At 46.3% G+C, this 18,203-nt stretch overlaps 1 protein-coding gene across 3 annotated transcripts in view; it reads right to left on the reverse strand.

The window, feature by feature from the left end:
- Positions 1–6,040: 6,040 nt before the first annotated feature.
- Positions 6,041–18,203, reverse strand: part of ERGIC2 (ERGIC and golgi 2) — a 159,947-nt gene continuing 147,784 nt past the window's right edge. For all 3 annotated transcript variants that reach the window (XM_069228185.1, XM_069228184.1, XM_069228186.1), the window contains one exon: positions 6,041–6,938. In XM_069228185.1, coding sequence (XP_069084286.1) covers positions 6,873–6,938 — 66 coding nt within the window. In that variant the 3' untranslated portion in view covers positions 6,041–6,872. The remainder of the gene's footprint in view (positions 6,939–18,203) is intronic.

Below are 18,203 nucleotides of genomic sequence, written 5' to 3' on the forward strand. Positions count from 1 at the left end.
GTCTCTAGCACAGACCCGGGTACTGCCAAACTGCCTTTTCAGGGGTTTCACTGCAGCTGCTGCTGCTGCCAACCCCTCAGACAGGTTTCTGCCCTCCTGGGGTCCAGCCAGGCATGGCCCAGGAAGGCAGAACAAAGGACTTCCTCAGAGAGAGGGTGTTACACCCTCTCCCTTTGGAAAATGGTGTTAAGGCTGGGGAGGAGTAGCCTCCCCCAGCCTCTGGAAATGCTTTCATGGACACACATGGTGCCCATTTCTGCATAAGCCAGTCTACACCGGTTCAGGGACCCCTCAGCCCTGCTCTGGCACGAAACTGGACAAAGGAAAGGGGAGTGACCACTCCCCTGACCTGCACCGCCCCTGGGAGGTGCCCAGAGCTCCTCCAGTGTGCTCCAGACCTCTGCCATCTTGGAAACAGAGGTGCTGCTGGCACACTGGACTACTCTGAGTGGCCAGGGCCAGCAGGTGACGTCAGAGACTCCTTCTGATAGGCTCCTTCAGGTGTTGCTAGCCTATCTTCTCTCCTAAGTAGCCAAACCCTCTTTTCTGGCTATTTAGGGTCTCTGCTTTGGGGATTTCCTTAGATAACGAATTCTAGAGCTCATCAGAGTTCCTCTGCATCTCTCTCTTCACCTTCTGCCAAGGAATTGACTGCTGACTGCGCTGGAAGCCTGCAAAACTGCAACAAAGTAGCGAAGACGACTACTGCAACTCTGTAACGCTGATCCTGCCGCCTTCTCGACTGCTTTCCTGGTGGTGCATGCTGTGGGGGTAGTCTGCCTCCTCTCTGCACTAGAAGCGCCGAAGAAATCTCCCGTGGGTCGACGGAATCGTCCCCCTGCAACCGCAGGCACCAAAGAACTGCATCAACGGTGCCCTGGGTCTCCTCTCAGCACGACGAGCGAGGTCAATTGAATCCAGCAACTCTGTCCAAGTGACTCCCACAGTCCAGTGACTCTTCAGTCCAAGTTTGGTGGAGGTAAGTCCTTGCCTCCCCACGCCAGACTGCATTGCTGGGAACCGTGTCTTTTGCAGCTACTCCGGCTCTTGTGCACTTTCCGAGGGAAACCTTTGTGCACAGCCAAGCCTGAGTCCACGGCACTCTAACCTGCATTGCACGACCTCCTGAGTTGTCCTCCGGCGGCGTGGGACTCCTTTGTGCAACTTCGGGTGAGCACCGTTTCACTCCACTTCGTAGTGCCTGTTCCGGCACTTCGGCGGGTGCTGCCTGCTTCTGAGAGGGCTCCTTGTCTTGCTGGGCACCCCCTCTGTCCCCTGACGCAATTGGCGACATCCTGGTCCCTCCTGGGCCACAGCAGCATCCAAAAACCCTAACCGCACGACTTGCAGCTAGTAAGGCTTGTTTGCGGTCTTTCTTCAGGAAAACACTTCTGCACGACTCTCCACGGCGTGGGACATCCATCCTCCAAAGGGGAAGTTTCTAGCCCTTGTCGTTCCTGCAGAATCCTCAGCTTCTACTGCCTAGTAGCAGCTTCTTTGCACCCACAGCTGGCATTTCCTGGGCATCTGCCCACTCTCGACTTGGTCCCCTTGTTCCACAGGTACCCTCGTCTGGAAATCCATCGTTGTTGCATTGCTGGTTTTGGTCTTTCCTGCAGAATTCCCCTATCACGACTTCTGTGCTCTTTGGGGAACTTTAGCGCAATTTGCACTCACTTTTCAGGGTCTTGGGGTGGGCTATTTTTCTAACCCTCACTGTTTTCTTACAGTCCCAGCGACCCTCTACAAGGTCACATAGGTTTGGGGTCCATTTGTGGTTCACATTCCACTTTTGGAGTATATGGTTTGTGTTGCCCCTATCCCTATGTGTCCCCATTGCATCCTATTGTAACTATACATTGTTTGCACTGTTTTCTAATACTATACTGCATATTTTTGGTATTGTGTACATATATCTTGTGTATATTTGCTATCCTCATACTGAGGGTACTCACTGAGATACTTTTGGCATATTGTCATAAAAATAAAGTACCTTTATTTTTAGTATATCTGTGTATTGTGTTTTCTTATGATATTGTGCATATGACACTAGTGGTACTGTAGGAGCTTCACTCGTCTCCTAGTTCAGCCTAAGCTTCTCTGCTAAGCTACCATTATCTATCAGCCTAAGCTGCTAGACACCCTATACACTAATAAGGGTGACCTGGGCCTGGTGCAAGGTGTAAGTACCCCTTGGTACTCACTACAAGCCAGTCCAGCCTCCTACAGGAGGGAGCTGCTGAGTAATAAACACTGGGTCTGACGGGGGGAGGTTTATATTTCTTTTCGACCCTAAGCGTGATGGCTCTCCCTTTTACAGCGTCTTGGAAAACCTGTTGTGCGTGTTTTAGCATGCCTGGTAACATTGGTAAACTTTGGTAGGATGCATGCCAGAGTGTTGAACAGGAAGTCATCCTCCACCGGTTCTGAGTGCATTGTTACGTTGTGGTACGTAGCTGCTCTGGCTAGTACCTGCGTGTATGCTGTACTGTCCTCTGGTGGTGAAGGCTTGGTTAGATAACACTCTGGGCTGTTGTCTGATATAGGTGGGTCGTATAGATCCCAGGGATCCGCATCACCTTGAGTCATCCCAGTATGTGTGGGTGACTGCGCCATCGGTGTACCCACTGGTGACAATTGTGGTGATTGCAGTGGGGATGTTTGTGGTGAGAAATGTGGTGGTGGTGACTTTTCTCTAACCACTTTGGCTTTCAGTTGCATCTCAGTGTCTTGAAAAGCCAGTTTTCTTTTTGATTTGAGTGGAGGGATGGTTTGTATATTCGCTGTGTCCTTCTGGATTTCTAACCTTTGCTGTGTTTGGTCATGTTCTTCTAAATCCACTTCTTGCTCAAATCTGTGCCTTTCTTTGAGCTGCAGAGAAAGCCCCTGCTCTTCAGTGTAGGAAGAACATTTCAGCTCCGATGTGAGTTTTTTCGGTACCGAAATTCCCATCGAAATTGTCTGCCGGATTCTCAACCGGAGTCAGAAGTCTTCGGCAAATCTTTGGCCTTTTTCGGTGCTGATGTTACTTGGTCACCATCTTTTCTGTGGGTTGAGCCATGGCCTTCTGGCAGTCGCGTCCCCGTGGCCTTGAGTTTTTTGATGTGACCCTGGGTGTGGGACGGGGCCGGTGTACTCACTGTTTGCCACTCCGTCGAAGGTCGATCACCGTCGAATTCATCCGAGTCCGATTCTTGGATGGAAATTCTCATCTCTTCTTCCTCTACATGTTGTTTCGGCTTCGACGCCATCTGTAGTCGTCTTGCGCGTCAATCCCTTAAGGTCTTCTTGGATCGAAACGCTCGGCAAGCTTCACAAGTATCCTCTCTGTGTTCGGGCGACAAACACAGGTTACAGACCCGGTGCTGGTCTGTATAAGGATACTTGGCGTGACACTTGGGACAGAAACGGAAGGGGGTCTGGTCCATTAGTGTTCGACGACAGGTGTGGTCGGGCCGACCAGGCCTTGATGAAGAGCGGTAGCCCTGAAGGGCCGCCGAAGCGGTCTTGATGTCGGTGCCGATACGATAAAACTAAACCGGTACCGAACGTACACAATACCGACGAATTTTTTATTCTTTTCTAAGTTTCCCGATTCGAAATAGGGAGCGAAGAGGAACACGTCCGAACCCGATGACGGAAAGAAAACAATCTAAGATGGAGTCGACCCCCATGCGCAATGGAGCCGAAAGGAAGGAGTCACTCAGGCCCGTGACTCGAAAAGACTTCTTCGAAGAAAAACAACTTGTAACACTCCGAGCCCAACACTAGATGGCAGGAACAGTGCACAGCAAGTGTATCTTGCAGCTACACATGCCATCGAACATATATATATATATATATATATATATATATATATATACACACACACACACACACATACACACTAACATGTCCCTGCCCTCTTAGGTATGTAGGCAGCACTGCATGTACTGTAGGGAAAAGAGTGCAAGACACTTGAGCGCCATCGATCATGGTGATGTAAAATATCCGGTGACTAGACATTTTCAACAGAAGCACTGTAGTGATTGTAACAAACTTTCCTTCTATGCTGTGAAACAATTTGCACACAATCCCAATCAGACCTAAGATAATCTGAACTTATTATTCACCTTGAAACCTTGAACTCTGGGGGATTGAGTCTGGATAAGGAACTTAGCATTAATTTACAACAGTAGTATTATATTTGTACTACTATTCCTCTGTGCAGGTTTAACTAGTTTGAGAAGCTTGGTTTGGTTGCCTGTAGCTCATTAGTTGATGTGGTTTTGTTTTTTTCTGGGAATGCAGATTACAGAGTATTTACATGGCACAACAACTGATATATTGTGTTTTTTCTCTTTCTCCTGTTCTAAAGGAGGCAAGGAAGGGGTCTCTCACCTTAAATTCTCTGGGTATCCCCTACCATTTCTACTTCTTTTCTTGTATACCAGCACTCTTCACCAGATAAGCACTTTATAGTTTGTGTATTTTTGAGTTATTTTTGTATTAGATACTGTCTTTGTAACCTGCCCACTTGGGCTCAATTGATGGACTGATATGTTCTCTATGACAAACCTTAGCATTTATACTTACTTTGGACCTGTGTTATTTTCCTTCCGTGACGTATACTTAATCTGAAGGACTGTGGAGGCTGGAGAATCGCCTTGACTTTGTCCAGCATAAAAACGGAGGGAATTTTCCTACTCTGAAATTATTCTGTCCGCTACCAGAAGGCTACGATCTGGTTTTTGAAAGAAATAAAATGTTTTGAATATTAGTGGCCCGGGTCGGGAATATTTGTTAATAGCATACTAAATTGTTTGACACTTATGTGCATATTGCAGATTGTATAAGGATGTAGTTGAATACTTCTACAATCTACGACACATTGAAATTGTGTTTGATAAATGTATATTTAAATATATGGTATGTGAACTTATATTTTTTCCAGAATTTCACCAGTCCCAGATGGCAACGATACTTATGTGTGTCTGTTTTTTTATGTTGATTGCTAGTATTTGACACTGTGTACCTCGCAAAATGGTCATGTGATCAATGCCGTAGAGTTGGCCAAAATGCGTGTGTTTAGCGAAATCCCTACTACCTTCTCTCTGAGTGAGCATTTTTCTTCGTTGGATATTTAGACACACTATATCTCTATACACACTCTTAGTTCCTGCTTTAACCATACATACATACTAAACATTTTAAGGCCATGAGTGTTTAAAAGTAGACTGTAATGTTAGTTGTATGTTATGTCTTATGCTTAAGCCATGAATAAACGTTTTTTGAGAGGTGTGTCTATTTTAGTTTGCCAAGTTCTAATACTTTTAGCAAAGCTTCATCTTTATTTAAGCTCCCGATTTACTTTATCCAGTTCTTTGGAGATTGGCTTGCTACTTTATATTTATGCAGATCACATGATGAAGGAATCATTACTTACCTACAGATTCTCATCCTGGGCATCTTCATTAAATTTATAAACAGTGTATAAACAGTCCACCTGTTCCACTTTTATAATTTCCTATTCAATTTGAACGGTTGAACAAAGGCTTTATTTTTATGCTTCTTTCTCCCAATATTTCCGGGTTGGATATAGTTTTCTCTCCGACAGGAGTGATACAAGATATTGCTATTGAGTGGATATGTCACTTCTTTAAATAGCAGAAATTAGTCTTGCTGGGAAACCTGTGATAAGAGGTGAGCAAACGTTTCATGCATTTGCTTTTTTGAAATATTCTACCAAACTCTCTCTTTCTAACCGTTCTACAATATTACCCTGGCAGCTCTTTGCACTCTCTTCTGTACTGCCTTCCCATAATAACCTGCGAGCACTATACTAACTTCTTCTGTAAAAGGATGCGTGCTAGCACTGCATACAATTCCAGCTAAGTTCAAATCACAAAACAAGCAGTGGTGAATTGGATGGACTGGAAAATGCTAAGGAGATGGAGCTGGCAAAGCGAGAGCCGATCTCATTTTATTAAAGGGATTTCTTCACCTAAACATAAAAAAATAGATTAAAAAAAAGTAGATCTTCAAAACCGAAACTTGTGAATGACGTTTAAAATCTCAACGTTCTTTTATTCTGATGTCATATTTACTCCAAAGATGGTATAAAATCAATCGTTTCGATGTGCTAACACAGCCAGTTAAAAAGCCTTTCAAACAATTTTACATATTTCACTTCCCCGATAGTATATGGCACTCAACTCGCATTGCAATCTGCCTGATACAAATGATTGTGTTCATAGGACCAATGCAATGTTCTCTACTGCAGTGTGCGCCTTCACATATTCAACAACTCAAAAGGGCGTTTCCAGTTTATAATAATAATCGCTTTGAAACAACTGTATGCAGCAAATATAGGACAACGTCACTGAGAATCATCCAACTGGGTGAGTACTCAAGTTCCATACTAGTCGCCGTTGTGTGATCCTGGACTAATTAGCTCGTCTTGATATGCCTTTACTTCACAATTTCGAACTGGCAGTGCTTACTTGAACCTTGGTACAAATAGGCGAGTGTCGTCTTCAATCGATTTCTTCCGAAGACATACAATAAGGAAGAACAATTTACAAGGCACATTCTGGTTGAGGGATGGAAACTAATACCATTTCCCAAACCAAACGCTGCCTCTACTAGGATCGAAAAACTGAAGGTGAAATCCAAGTTTTTTCAAACCATGACCATTTGCGCTGATTTCATTAAAGGGTCTCTTTAACAACAAGATTCTTTTTGTTATGAGTTGGTTTGCTGTGCTTTGTCTTCTATTGGAAAACCTATACTTTTGCACTTTCGGAGACATACCACACAATGTTTTTGGTCTTTTATTTAAATAAAATGTGGCTTTCATCACAAAAATTGGAACATGGTTCCAGGTGCAGATGTCAATGCGTACTGTTTTCTTTAAGCAGAGGTATGTGGTTATTTGTGTCTCCCAGTTGCAGTGGAACCTGAAAAAAAAGGAAAAACAAAAATTAATTTGTTTCGAACAGAACAGAACAAACAAGGAAAAATATGCAGAACATTTGTGAAAGAGCAGATCTTTCACTGTTGGATATTGTAAACTGACAGTCACAATTTGGGGCAGTGCTTATCACTTAAAAAACAATTGATTAAAAAAAAAAAAAACATTGCAGGTCAGAAAGCTGTGGATATTTCTTCAGATGTGGAATAAGAAAATAAGTTACTTACCTGTAACTATAGTTCTCCAGTATTGGAATATTTTGTAGATTCACATGCTTGAATCATTCCAAGTCGTCGAGATGGGAGTCCCAGGTACCTTAAAAAGGACAATGTCCCCAAGACATAACATGTATAACAAACAAATTCTCTTCATTTCAGTAACCCATCCAAGTCTTTATGTAAAAAAGGACCAAACTTGAACCTTAGCCAATCAGAGAGTACCACCCTTTAGAGCCCTCCTCAGAGAAGCTCCAGTACCTCAGATTTTCTAAGCACTAGTGCACTAATCGATAGTTAAACATATGATATGCCAAGGTGAGCTTCCCCCGGGAGGCGGGTGGGTCACATGTAAATCTATGAAGGATTCCAATACTGTGGAATTATAGTTAAGGGTAAGTAACTTATTTTCTTACTCCAGTATTGGAACTTTCATAGATTCAAATGCTTGAATCAGACTAAAAAGCAGTAGTAAGAGCACATTGCATTAATTGTACATTCAAATGCCTCAATCAGAGATTGTCGAGCTATACTTAATAGCATGAAACACATTATACTCCGTATACGCAACATTCTAAACTTTCCCCAATACTTTTAGACTATGGCAAAGGAAAACATGCGAAGACCACAAAGCAAACTTAAAAACGTGCAATGCGCGAAGAAGAAAAAAGGATGGAGGGAGGCAATGTGAGCTCACTGTTACTGGAACAGATGTTGCAGGACCACATGACCAACCGCTACATCTCCCTTAGGAATGACATCCAGATAATAGTGTCTCGTAAAGGTGTGAGTTGTCTTCCAGGTGGCTGCTCTGCAAATGCCTGCACCTGCAAACAATGCCATGGACATCGAGACAGTTGTCGTCGAATGCGCCCTCACTGAGGATTGTAAAGGTTTTCCAGCTGCTTGGTGGCAAAAGTTTACAGCCGCAACTATCCATCTGGCTATACTTCGCTTAGAAAGGGCCTGCCCTTTCCTAGGAGAACTGTATGCGACAAATAATTGAGTAGCTTCCTAAAACTCTTGGTTCTCTCCAAGTAAAACTTAAGGTTCCTTTTGATGTTCAACGAATGGAGAGCTCTCTCCGCCGGAGACGTCTGGTTCGGAAAGAAAGATTTTAGAACCACCAGTTGGTTAATATGAAAGTCTGAAGGAACCTTTGGTACAAACTTGGGGTTTGTGCGAAGTGTGACTTTATCTTGTTTAAATTGGAGAAAAGGCTCATGAATAGTGAACGCCTGGATCTCAATGACCCGCCTGGAAGAAGGGCTAGAAGCAGAGCCACCTTCCACGACAAATGCTTCAGATCCGCTCTGTGTATCGGTTTAAATGGGTGCTTAATAAGTTGAGAAATAACCGTGTTGAGTTGCCAGAACGGTGGAGGAGGCCTTACTGGCGGAAAAACTTAAAAGAGCCCCTTGAGAAACTGCTTCATTAATCTAGATGACCACAGAGATGGCGTCGTAGGTGAACGCCTGTAGCGAGATATCACCTTTAAGTGCACCCTAATGGATGCATATGCCAAGCCTGTCGATGCCAGATGGAGGAGATAGGGTAGTATTAGCTCGGGCAGTGCCAATAGTGGATCAATGCGCTCTGACACCACAAGCAAAGTCTTTTCCATTTCAACGAGTACGATTTGTTGGTACTCTCCGCTCTTGCCTTTGCCAAAATATCCAGACACTCAGGCCGAAAGTCTAAATGGGCATACTTCATTGTGTTCAGGAGCCAGGCTGATAACTTGAGTGATACAGGGTTTGGGTGTGGAACCTGGCCCTCATTCCTCATCAAGAGCTGTGGTGACACTTTCAGCGGAATGTGATTTGCCTCCGAAAACAGGAGGAGCTCCGAGACCCAATGTTGGCAGGGCCAAAACTGAGCTATTAGGATGAGTCTGCAATGTTCCTGCTTGATCTTTGCAAGAGCCCTTAATATTAGAGAAATGGGTGGAAAAGCGTAGGCAAATATTGCGCACCATGCCACCGAAAAACCATTCCTGCAAGAGCCCGGATGGTGAATCCAACTTGCGTAATAGCGGCATTTGGTGTTCTGCGGGGTTGCAAACAGATCTGGTTTGGGTTTCCCCCACCTTCTGAAGACCTGGTCGAGCACGTCCTGATTAAACTCCGATTTGTGACAGGAGGACGTCAGTCTGCTGAGAGTGTCTGCTGTCTCCCTGGTAGATGTTCTGCGGATAGACTGATGCCATTGCGAATGGCCCAATCCCAAATCGTCTGCGATTCTTGAGACAGAAGGAGAGATTTTGTTCCCCACTGTTTGCTTAAATAATGCATGGCTGCAGTATTGTCGGTCCTGCTGTGTGCTCTAACCTTGGAAGGAAAGCCTGCAGGGCCAAGAAAATCGCTCTCAACTCTAGAAAGTTGATATGATACTTTTGGAAGGAGTTGCTCCACTTCCCACTGATTTGAAGATCCTGAAGATGTGCTCCCCAGCCCTCTACGGAAGCGTCCGTGGTGATGACCAATGGGAGCTGAGGTGGTAGGAAAGGAAGACCTACTGCGAGGTTCCGCTGACTTCTCCACCAGTGGAGATCCTGGACCATCCGAGGAGTTACTCTGATCAGATCGTTGAACGAGTTGTCTCTCTGTATCCACTGGAAATCGAATTCCTCCTGCAGGGGACGCATTTTTAGGCGACAAAAAGGGACTAACTGTATGCAAAAAGACACTATCCCCAGAAGCGATTTGTAAGTGCGTACAGAAAGAGACTTTTTTCTTTGCACTCTGCTTGCCAAGGAAACAAGTTTCGCTGGTCTCTTTATCAACGGGAAAGCTCGGTCTCTGATGGTGTCGATCTTTGCATCTAGGAAGGTTGTTACCCTTGTAGGTAAGATGTTTGACTTGTGATTTAGAGTGAGACCCAGCTCGTCAAATAAGTCTATGCAAGCTGTTGTTGATTTGTGAGCTGCTTGAGACGATCGTGCCTTGATGAGCCTTGATGAGCCAATCGTTTAAGTAGGGACAAATCTGAATTTTCTCCTTTCTTAGGAAAGCCACTACTGGAGCTAGGCACTTTGTAAAGATCCTGGGGGCGGACTTCAAGTCGAATGGAAGGACTTTGAATTGGAAATGGCTGCCGGCTACCACAAAACAGAGATTTCCTGTGGGCAAGTGAAATTGGAATATGGAAGTATGCGTCCTGGAGATCCAGGGACGTCATATAATCTCTGTGGTTCATGCGGAGAAGAATATACTGCAATGTGACCATGCAAAAGGTTTGGTGTTTGAGGTACTTGTTTAGGCCCCTGAGATCTAGAATGGGACACCAAGATTCCCCGTTCTTGCGTACCAGGAAGAAGCGGGAGTAAAAACCTTTGCCTTTCTCCGAAGAAGGAACTCTCTCTATTGCTCCCTTTTTGAGCATGGTCACAACCTCCAGCCGGAGTTGTTTTAGATGCTTCTGCACGAAGGTATGAGGAGGGCAAGAAGGTGGGCGTTGAACGAACTCTAAAGTATGGTCAAATCAAACAATGTTTAAAACCCACTGGTCTAATGTAATTGGCTCCCACTTCCTGTAGAAATGCAATATCTTTCCTCCTATCTTCCTGCTCTGTGGCAAGTCATCTGGATGCCTCCGTACCCGGACGTGATCTTCCCCTAGGAGGGGGTCTGGAATTTGGCACCTGAGGTGGTTGCCTTTGGGTATATTGAGGCCAAAACTGTTGTGTAACGTAGGAGGGGTAACGAAACGACTGGTAACCCCCTCGATAAGTCGAGACTCCCCAACCTCTGGAAGCACGAAGAGGAGCCTCTTTAAATTGAAGTGTCCCTAAAGATCTTGCGGTGTCAGTATCTGTTTTGATAGCTTGTAAGGCTTCATCCACATGCTTGCCAAATAATGCTTCTCCATCAAAAGGGAGGTCCAACACCTTGTTCTGAACCTCCGGACAGAAGGATGTTGCGCTTCACCAACCCTGACGCCTCAGGACTTCTCTGCCAGCTAGTTGTTGAAACGCTGTTGTTGCAGTGTCCATAGCGCAGTCAATCACCTCAGCCAAGGTGCGCTCACCCTCCAAGAGGATCTTTTTTACCTCTGCCTTAGACTCTTCTGAGACGTGATCCAGGTACGGGGCAATATCCGCCCACAGCTGTCTGTCGTACCTCCCCATGATTGTTAACGAATTTGCTGCTCTTACTATGAGGCCAGACACAGAAGAAAAATGCTTTCCAATGTTGTCTGGTCTTCTACCTTCTTTGTCCGGGGGACCTGAAAGTGGCTTGGATGGATTTTTAGAACACCTCTGCGCTGCCTGGGTTATAACGGAGTCTGGTTTCGGGTGACTAACAAGACACGCTGGAGCGTCCTTCGAGCCCTTATACTTTTTGTCCAACCTGGGCAAGACTGCTGTTACCGTAGCCGGGTTTCTCAATACCTTGGGACCTTCCTCCCAGATGTATCCAACAATAGGTATGGAACGAACACTCTTCTGATACGGCTCCTTGAAGTCGTATAAAAAATAATCCATCTGTTCAGATGGCATGGGTAGCCCAAATTTCTTTGCCACCCTCTCAAGCAAATTGTGGAAACCCCCAATATCTCCAGGGGGGAATCCAGAGGGGTAGGCGACGGAGAGGAGGGTGTTGGCAATATATAATTGTCCCAATCCAAGTTGTCCTGCAATTCCCCTTCTTCTCTCTCTTCATCCGAAGAGTCTGTAACTTGTATGAAGGACCTTTGTGGGGTACTTCTGGCCCATCTAGGGGATGCTCTAGGCTGTGGCACTGGAGTGGCAGGTATGGATGGAGGAGGCGCTGTCTGAATATCAGGTTGCGGCACTGACGGAAATCTCCTTTTGTAATCTGACAACATAGACTGCAGATCAGATATAAGGGAACTCTGAACACAAACCATCTCCTCTGGAACATAGGTCTGCTGCCGCTGAGGAGAATAATACTGGTGGTAATATTCTTCATCATCCTCTTGGCACTTTACGTGAAGCTGCGAAGGTCTATAGGCTGCCCCGAACGGCCCATCATCATCTGAATCCTCTTCTAGAAGAGGAGTTGGGATTAATGGAGTGATCTTACTTGGGGATGTAGCTCCTGAAGTAATATTTCCACATCCAGACGCAGACTGCATCATCATCTTCTTCGTCGTCTCCGATCTAAGGGTTCCCGTCGACGGTGTCGTTGACGTTCTGATCTTCAGCATCGACGGTCTTGATTTTGTTAGCGTCGCCGTGGACATCATCGACGACGAGGAAGAAGTCACCATTCCCAGAGAGGTTACAGTTGTCGTCGTCACTGCCGACAAAGCTGCTATGATCTCGTTGATGGTGGAATCGTCGTCGACGGTCTATCCTTAGAGGCTGAAGTAGGCTTTCTAAACGCCGTCAACACCTTTGGAGGGGGTGTAGAAGGCTCTAAAGAGGATTTTGGGACCTCCTTCGATGTTGAAGGCTGATGGCTGGTTTTAGAGGAGGAACTTTTCTCCTGAGGTGAAGATGAGAGACTGCGGCCTTGACCAGACCCCTGCGAGGTCTTTTTAAAAGTCTTTGAGGGTTTTCTCAAACCCTTTTCGGATTGAGGTGATCTATGCCTCTTTTGAGACTTCCTTGACGACCATGAAGACTCCTCACTGTCAGAGTCTGAGGCAGGGATTTTTCTTGTCTTCAGCTTTTGGAGACAAATCAACAGCCTCCCCTCTCTATCTTTCAAAGTCTTTGATGAAAAGGTACAACATACCTTACAATCAGCAGCAGAGTGTTCAGGATAGAGGCAATATATACTCTGTATGAGGGTCCTATTAATGGAGCCTTTTCTTTCCACAAGTGCTGCAGGCTCTAAATAGACTTTTCCCTCTCCCTGTCTGACATCCTGCTGTTATAACAGGCTCCATAAGGTCTCAGTGTGTATCAGAGACACATATAAGCAAAAGGAATGCCAATATATCAAGAAAATCTTCTCTCACAAGAATAAACTGAGCAGAGCTCAGAGGAGACTCCCTAGCACGACGTGCGGTAGAAAATCTGAGGTGCTGGAGCTTCTCTAAGGAAGGCTCTAAAGGGTGGTACTCTCCGATTGCCTAAGGTTCAAGTTTGGTCCTTTTTTTACATAAAGACATGGAAGGGTTACTGAAACAAAGAGAATTTGTTTGTTATACATGTTATGTCTTTGGGACATTGTCTTTAAGGTACCGGGGACTCCCATCTCGATGACGAGGAATGATTCAAGCATGTGAATCTATGAAAGTTCCAATACTGGAGTAAGCAGGATGACACAACAATTACAAACACCTAAACCAGCAAGCAATCTGCTACAGATTCATAATCCTCCTATATAAATTGTAGAGTCTCATCCTCCATAGTGGTGGAGAGTATAGAAGGTAGTGTAAATCTCTGAAAGCATTTCTGAAGGTTTGGCCCAAATGAGCCAGTCCTCAGTGTTACTCAGAATCTTTTCGTTATACAGGAAGTTGAAAACACTGATCTTTCACTAACCTGCCTGCTCCGAGGCTGAACAGCATATTTGTGTTGTTACGCTGCTGTATGATTAGTCTTTTGCCCTATATCTGCTGGTTTCTTTGTTTTTGTCTTACAAGTTTTCTCTTCAAGTCCCTTGCCCTCTCCTGTCTCTCAACAAGCCTGCAGTCACTCACTTGACCCATTCTTCCCCACAAGGTAATTTGACCAGGTTTTCACTGGACCACCCTGTTAGAGTCACAGCCATTCTGCTTACATAACCTTTTCCATCCAAGGAAGACGTGTCCCTCTTTGGGCCTGTAAATGGATAGGGTCAGAACATCTGCCCAAGAAATACTGGCTAATAACCTCTGAATCTCGCGCACTGCCTCTCATCTTCCCCATTCCAATCATGTTCTTTCCATGGGAGTACAGTTCTCAGGTGGACACCACAGAACCTAAAAATATGGGGATCTGATGAATTCCTATGATTGTTACTACACTACTCATTAATGGGGGCACCACAGATGTTTTAAGAGTGTGGTCTGTTGATTTCTTTCGGTTGTAGCATTATAACTCCAAGGGAACACAATTTAACAGCAGGTTAACAGGCATGGCAAATCACCCGCAAGGGTCTCATGGCGCTGGGGATGTTCAATTCCTTCAGTTCCAGTATCACTGCTCCTCAGTGGACATTACAGACCGTTTTTAGAGTGGGGTCTGAGGCTGCAGCATCACTTCTGTTGGATGGACTCCAGGGTCATGTTTCAGTTGGCCCTCTGTTTCCTTGAGAAATGTTACAGACAAGCCATCCTTGTGTTAGGGCACAGAGGATCTCAAAGGAGTCTACTTGTTACTGAAAGACTACATACTTATAAGTGGCTACCGGTGTAGTTGCAGTCTAAACAAGTTGTTTGCCAGCTCATCTTACATAATTTTATAGAAACATTACTCTTGAGATACCAGTGTTTTATCATAACGTTTTCACCTCAGCTCAGCAACGCCTGGGTAAATTCAAATAATTCTACCTTTTAAGTGCTGGTCTGTAGAGTCCCACAAGTTTTTCCAGGTCTTGAGCAACTAACAAGTACGTTACCCTCAGGTGGAATGAGCAACTCACTAGGTTGCTCACTATCATTCTTAAGCTAACTCTTTGAGGTCCACACCTTCCCACCAAATCTTCCTTGTAGACCAGGATGCAAACCCATCAAGATTTCCACCAACACCAATGAGACCCTAGACACCGCAGAGCACCTACACTTTCAGGTACACATCAACGCCAACACCACCATAAGAGGAACCCTCATCTACAGACCACCAGGACCGCGCCCCCCCATTCTGTGACACCATCGCCGACACTATCAGCTCCCACGCCCTCACCTCCACAGACTACCTACTCCTTGGTGACCTTAACTTTCACCTGGAAAGCACCCACGACTGCAACTCCACGGCCTACTGGACAACCTCGCAAACCTCGGCCTCAAGCAATTGGTCACCTCACCCACCCACTCAGCCGCACACACGCTAGATGCCATTTTCACCTCCAGCGTCCACATCGCCTTCACTCACACCACCGAACTCCACTGGACTGACCACCACTGCCTCCATTTCTCCTTCCTGAAACCCCCCCACCCACAACATCCTACCCCCTACCGCAAGTGGAACAAGAACTCCAAAGAACAACTGATCTCCAACCTCGCACAAGCTCCACCTCCCAGTACCAACAACCCCAACGCCACCACCCTCAACCTCACACGATGGCTAGAAACATGCGCAGACTCCCTCGCCCCATTTAAAATAACCAACAACACCTGCACCATCAAGTCCGCCCGCTGGTTCACCACAGAACTTCAGTCTTCCAAACGAGAATGCCAAAAAATAGAGAAAGCCTGGTGCCAAGAACCCTCAGTGAACAGCTTCTCTGCCCTCAAATCAGCCATGTGCAAACATCACCAACTCATCCGGACCACCAAATGATCCTTCTACAAAGAACGCATAGACGACAACACACAAAACAGCAAGGAACATTTTGCCATTAAAGAACTCACCGAACCCAAATCCTGCACCATCGACCCTCCACACTCCCAAGACCGCTGCAACTCCCTCTCCAACTACTTCCACCGCAAGATCGCAGACATACACGACAGCTTCACATCGTCATCACCCACCATCACCACCACCAACACAACCAACACCACAGCACCCTGCCACACCAACCTACTGAAAACCTGGACCCCCACCAACGACGAAGAAATCGGCAAAACCATGAGCTCCATCCACTCAGGCTCCCCAAAAGACCCTTGCCCCCACCACATCTTCAACAAGGCCAGCCAAATCATCGCTCCCCAGCTCTGGGCCGTCATCAACAGTTCCTTCGAGACCGCAACCTTCCCAGATATTTGGAAACATGCCGAAGTCAAAGCTCTTCTCCAAAAACCCAAAGCAGACCCTGAAGACCTCACAAACTACCGACCCATCCCTCTACTCCCCTTCCCCGCAAAGGTCATAAAGAAGATAGTAAACATACAACTGTCTCACTTCCTAGAAGACAACAGCATACTCAACGTCTCTCAGTCTGGATTCCGAAAAAACCACAGCACCGATTCCGCCCTCATCGCCTGTACAGATGACATCAGGACCAGATTGGACAAGGGTGAAACAGTCGCCCTCATCCTCCTAGAACTCTCTGCAGCTTGTGACACCTCATGCCACCAAACCCTCAGCACATGCCTCTTCTATGCCGGAATTCGCCACAAAGCCCTGGACTGGCTCACCTCCTTCCTCTCCGAAAGAAACCAAAGAGTTTGCCTCCCTCCTTTCCGGTCTACAGCCACCAAGACCATCTGTGGGGTCCCCCAAGGATCCTCCCTCAGCCCCACCCTTTTTAATATCTACATGGCTCCTCTCGCCAACATCATCTGCCCCCACGGCCTTACCATCATATCATATGTTGACGACACCCAGCTCATCATCTCCCTCACGAGGAGCCCATCTACTGCCAAGAATAACCTACACGCCGGACTCCTCGCCATCGCTAACTGGATGACAGCGAGCCACCTCAAACTGAACTCAGAAAAAACAGAGATCATCATCTTAGGTCCCAACAAGACAGCATGGAACGACTCTTGGTGGCCCACCACCCTTGGACTACCCTCAACACCCACCACCCATGCACGCAATCTCGGCATCATACTGGACTCATCTCTCTCCATGACTCAGCAAATCAACGCCATATCATCCTCCGGCTTCAACACCCTTTGCATGCTACGCAAGACTTTCAAATGGATTCCTTCAGAAACAGGAAGAATGGTCATCCACGCCCTCATAAGCAGCAGACTGGACTACGGCAACGCCCTCTATGCAGGGACCACAGCCAAGCTTCAAAGAAAACTCCAGCGAATCCAGAACGCAGCCGCACGTCTCATCCTCAACCTCCCTCGCCACGAACACATCTCCGCCCACCTCAGATCCCTACACTGGCTGCCCATCAACAAAAGGATCATTTTCAAAATCCTTGTCCATGCTCACAAAGCCCTCCACAACACCGTACCGGCCTACCTCAACGAACGAATCAACTTTCACAAACCAACTTGACAGCTCCACTCTGCTGACCTCACTCTCGCTACAGTCCCCCACACATCCAACGCACCACCTCTGGTGGCAGATCCTTCTCCCACCTCGCCGCCAAAACCTGGAACTCCCTCCCCACCAACCTACGCAAGACCCAGGACCTCCTAACCTTCAGAAAGCACCTCAAAACATGGCTTTTCGAGCAGTACCCCCCCAAGCGCCTTGAGACCCTACTGGGTGAGTAGTGTGCTTAAGATCACTTTGGCTAAGGGCAGTCAACGAGGATCACACGCATACTCCCAGATACTCTCACCACATGAACATGCAGAGTGTGGATCACTGTTTGAGACGCTCTCCACTCCCTCCAAGCTACTCATCTTCATGGTAGAGATTGAGGTGGAGGACACAGACTCGAGAATCTAGCATGTCTGATTGCAGAGCAGCTCCCTAGAGCCCGTCCCAGTCACAGCGGCATCGCCACTCCAGAAGCAGCTGAACCACTTATTGATACGTAACTGACTGGCAGCTGGCTTGAAGCTCGGCGGTAAACTTCTTACTCTGTGGTAGTTTTCACATACTTCTCTACTGGACACTGAGAAATGCTGCAAAATGGCAAAGGAAGGTGAGAGAGGGGCAAAGGGAGGAGGTTGGGAGCAGACATGAGAATTCTGGAGACGAATTCTGGACAGCATTCACAAACAGGTAATGATTCCAACTAGGGCAGGCACCAAACATTTTATCAGGGTGAGCAAGGAGCTCTGCCTGCAACCTGTGAAAGGGGGAGTGGGAGATTTTCCTTTGGTAACTGAAATCAATGCCTTGAGGACAGAGTTAGGACCATGCATTGGAGGGCAAGCCTCCATAATACTAAAAACATTATATAAAACTCATCTACACTCCTGCTATGCCCACTCACCACTGCCAAAACCCTACTGTCACCACCCTACACAAAATAGGACAACAATCTTGGTCAAAGCAGATTATAGTATATTATGCCCAGATACCTTTAAACATAGCAACACAACAATCTTCTGTACTGAAGATA

The sequence above is a fragment of the Pleurodeles waltl genome, chromosome 4_1 (genome assembly GCF_031143425.1).
Source record: "Pleurodeles waltl isolate 20211129_DDA chromosome 4_1, aPleWal1.hap1.20221129, whole genome shotgun sequence".
Lineage (NCBI taxonomy): Eukaryota > Metazoa > Chordata > Amphibia > Caudata > Salamandridae > Pleurodeles > Pleurodeles waltl.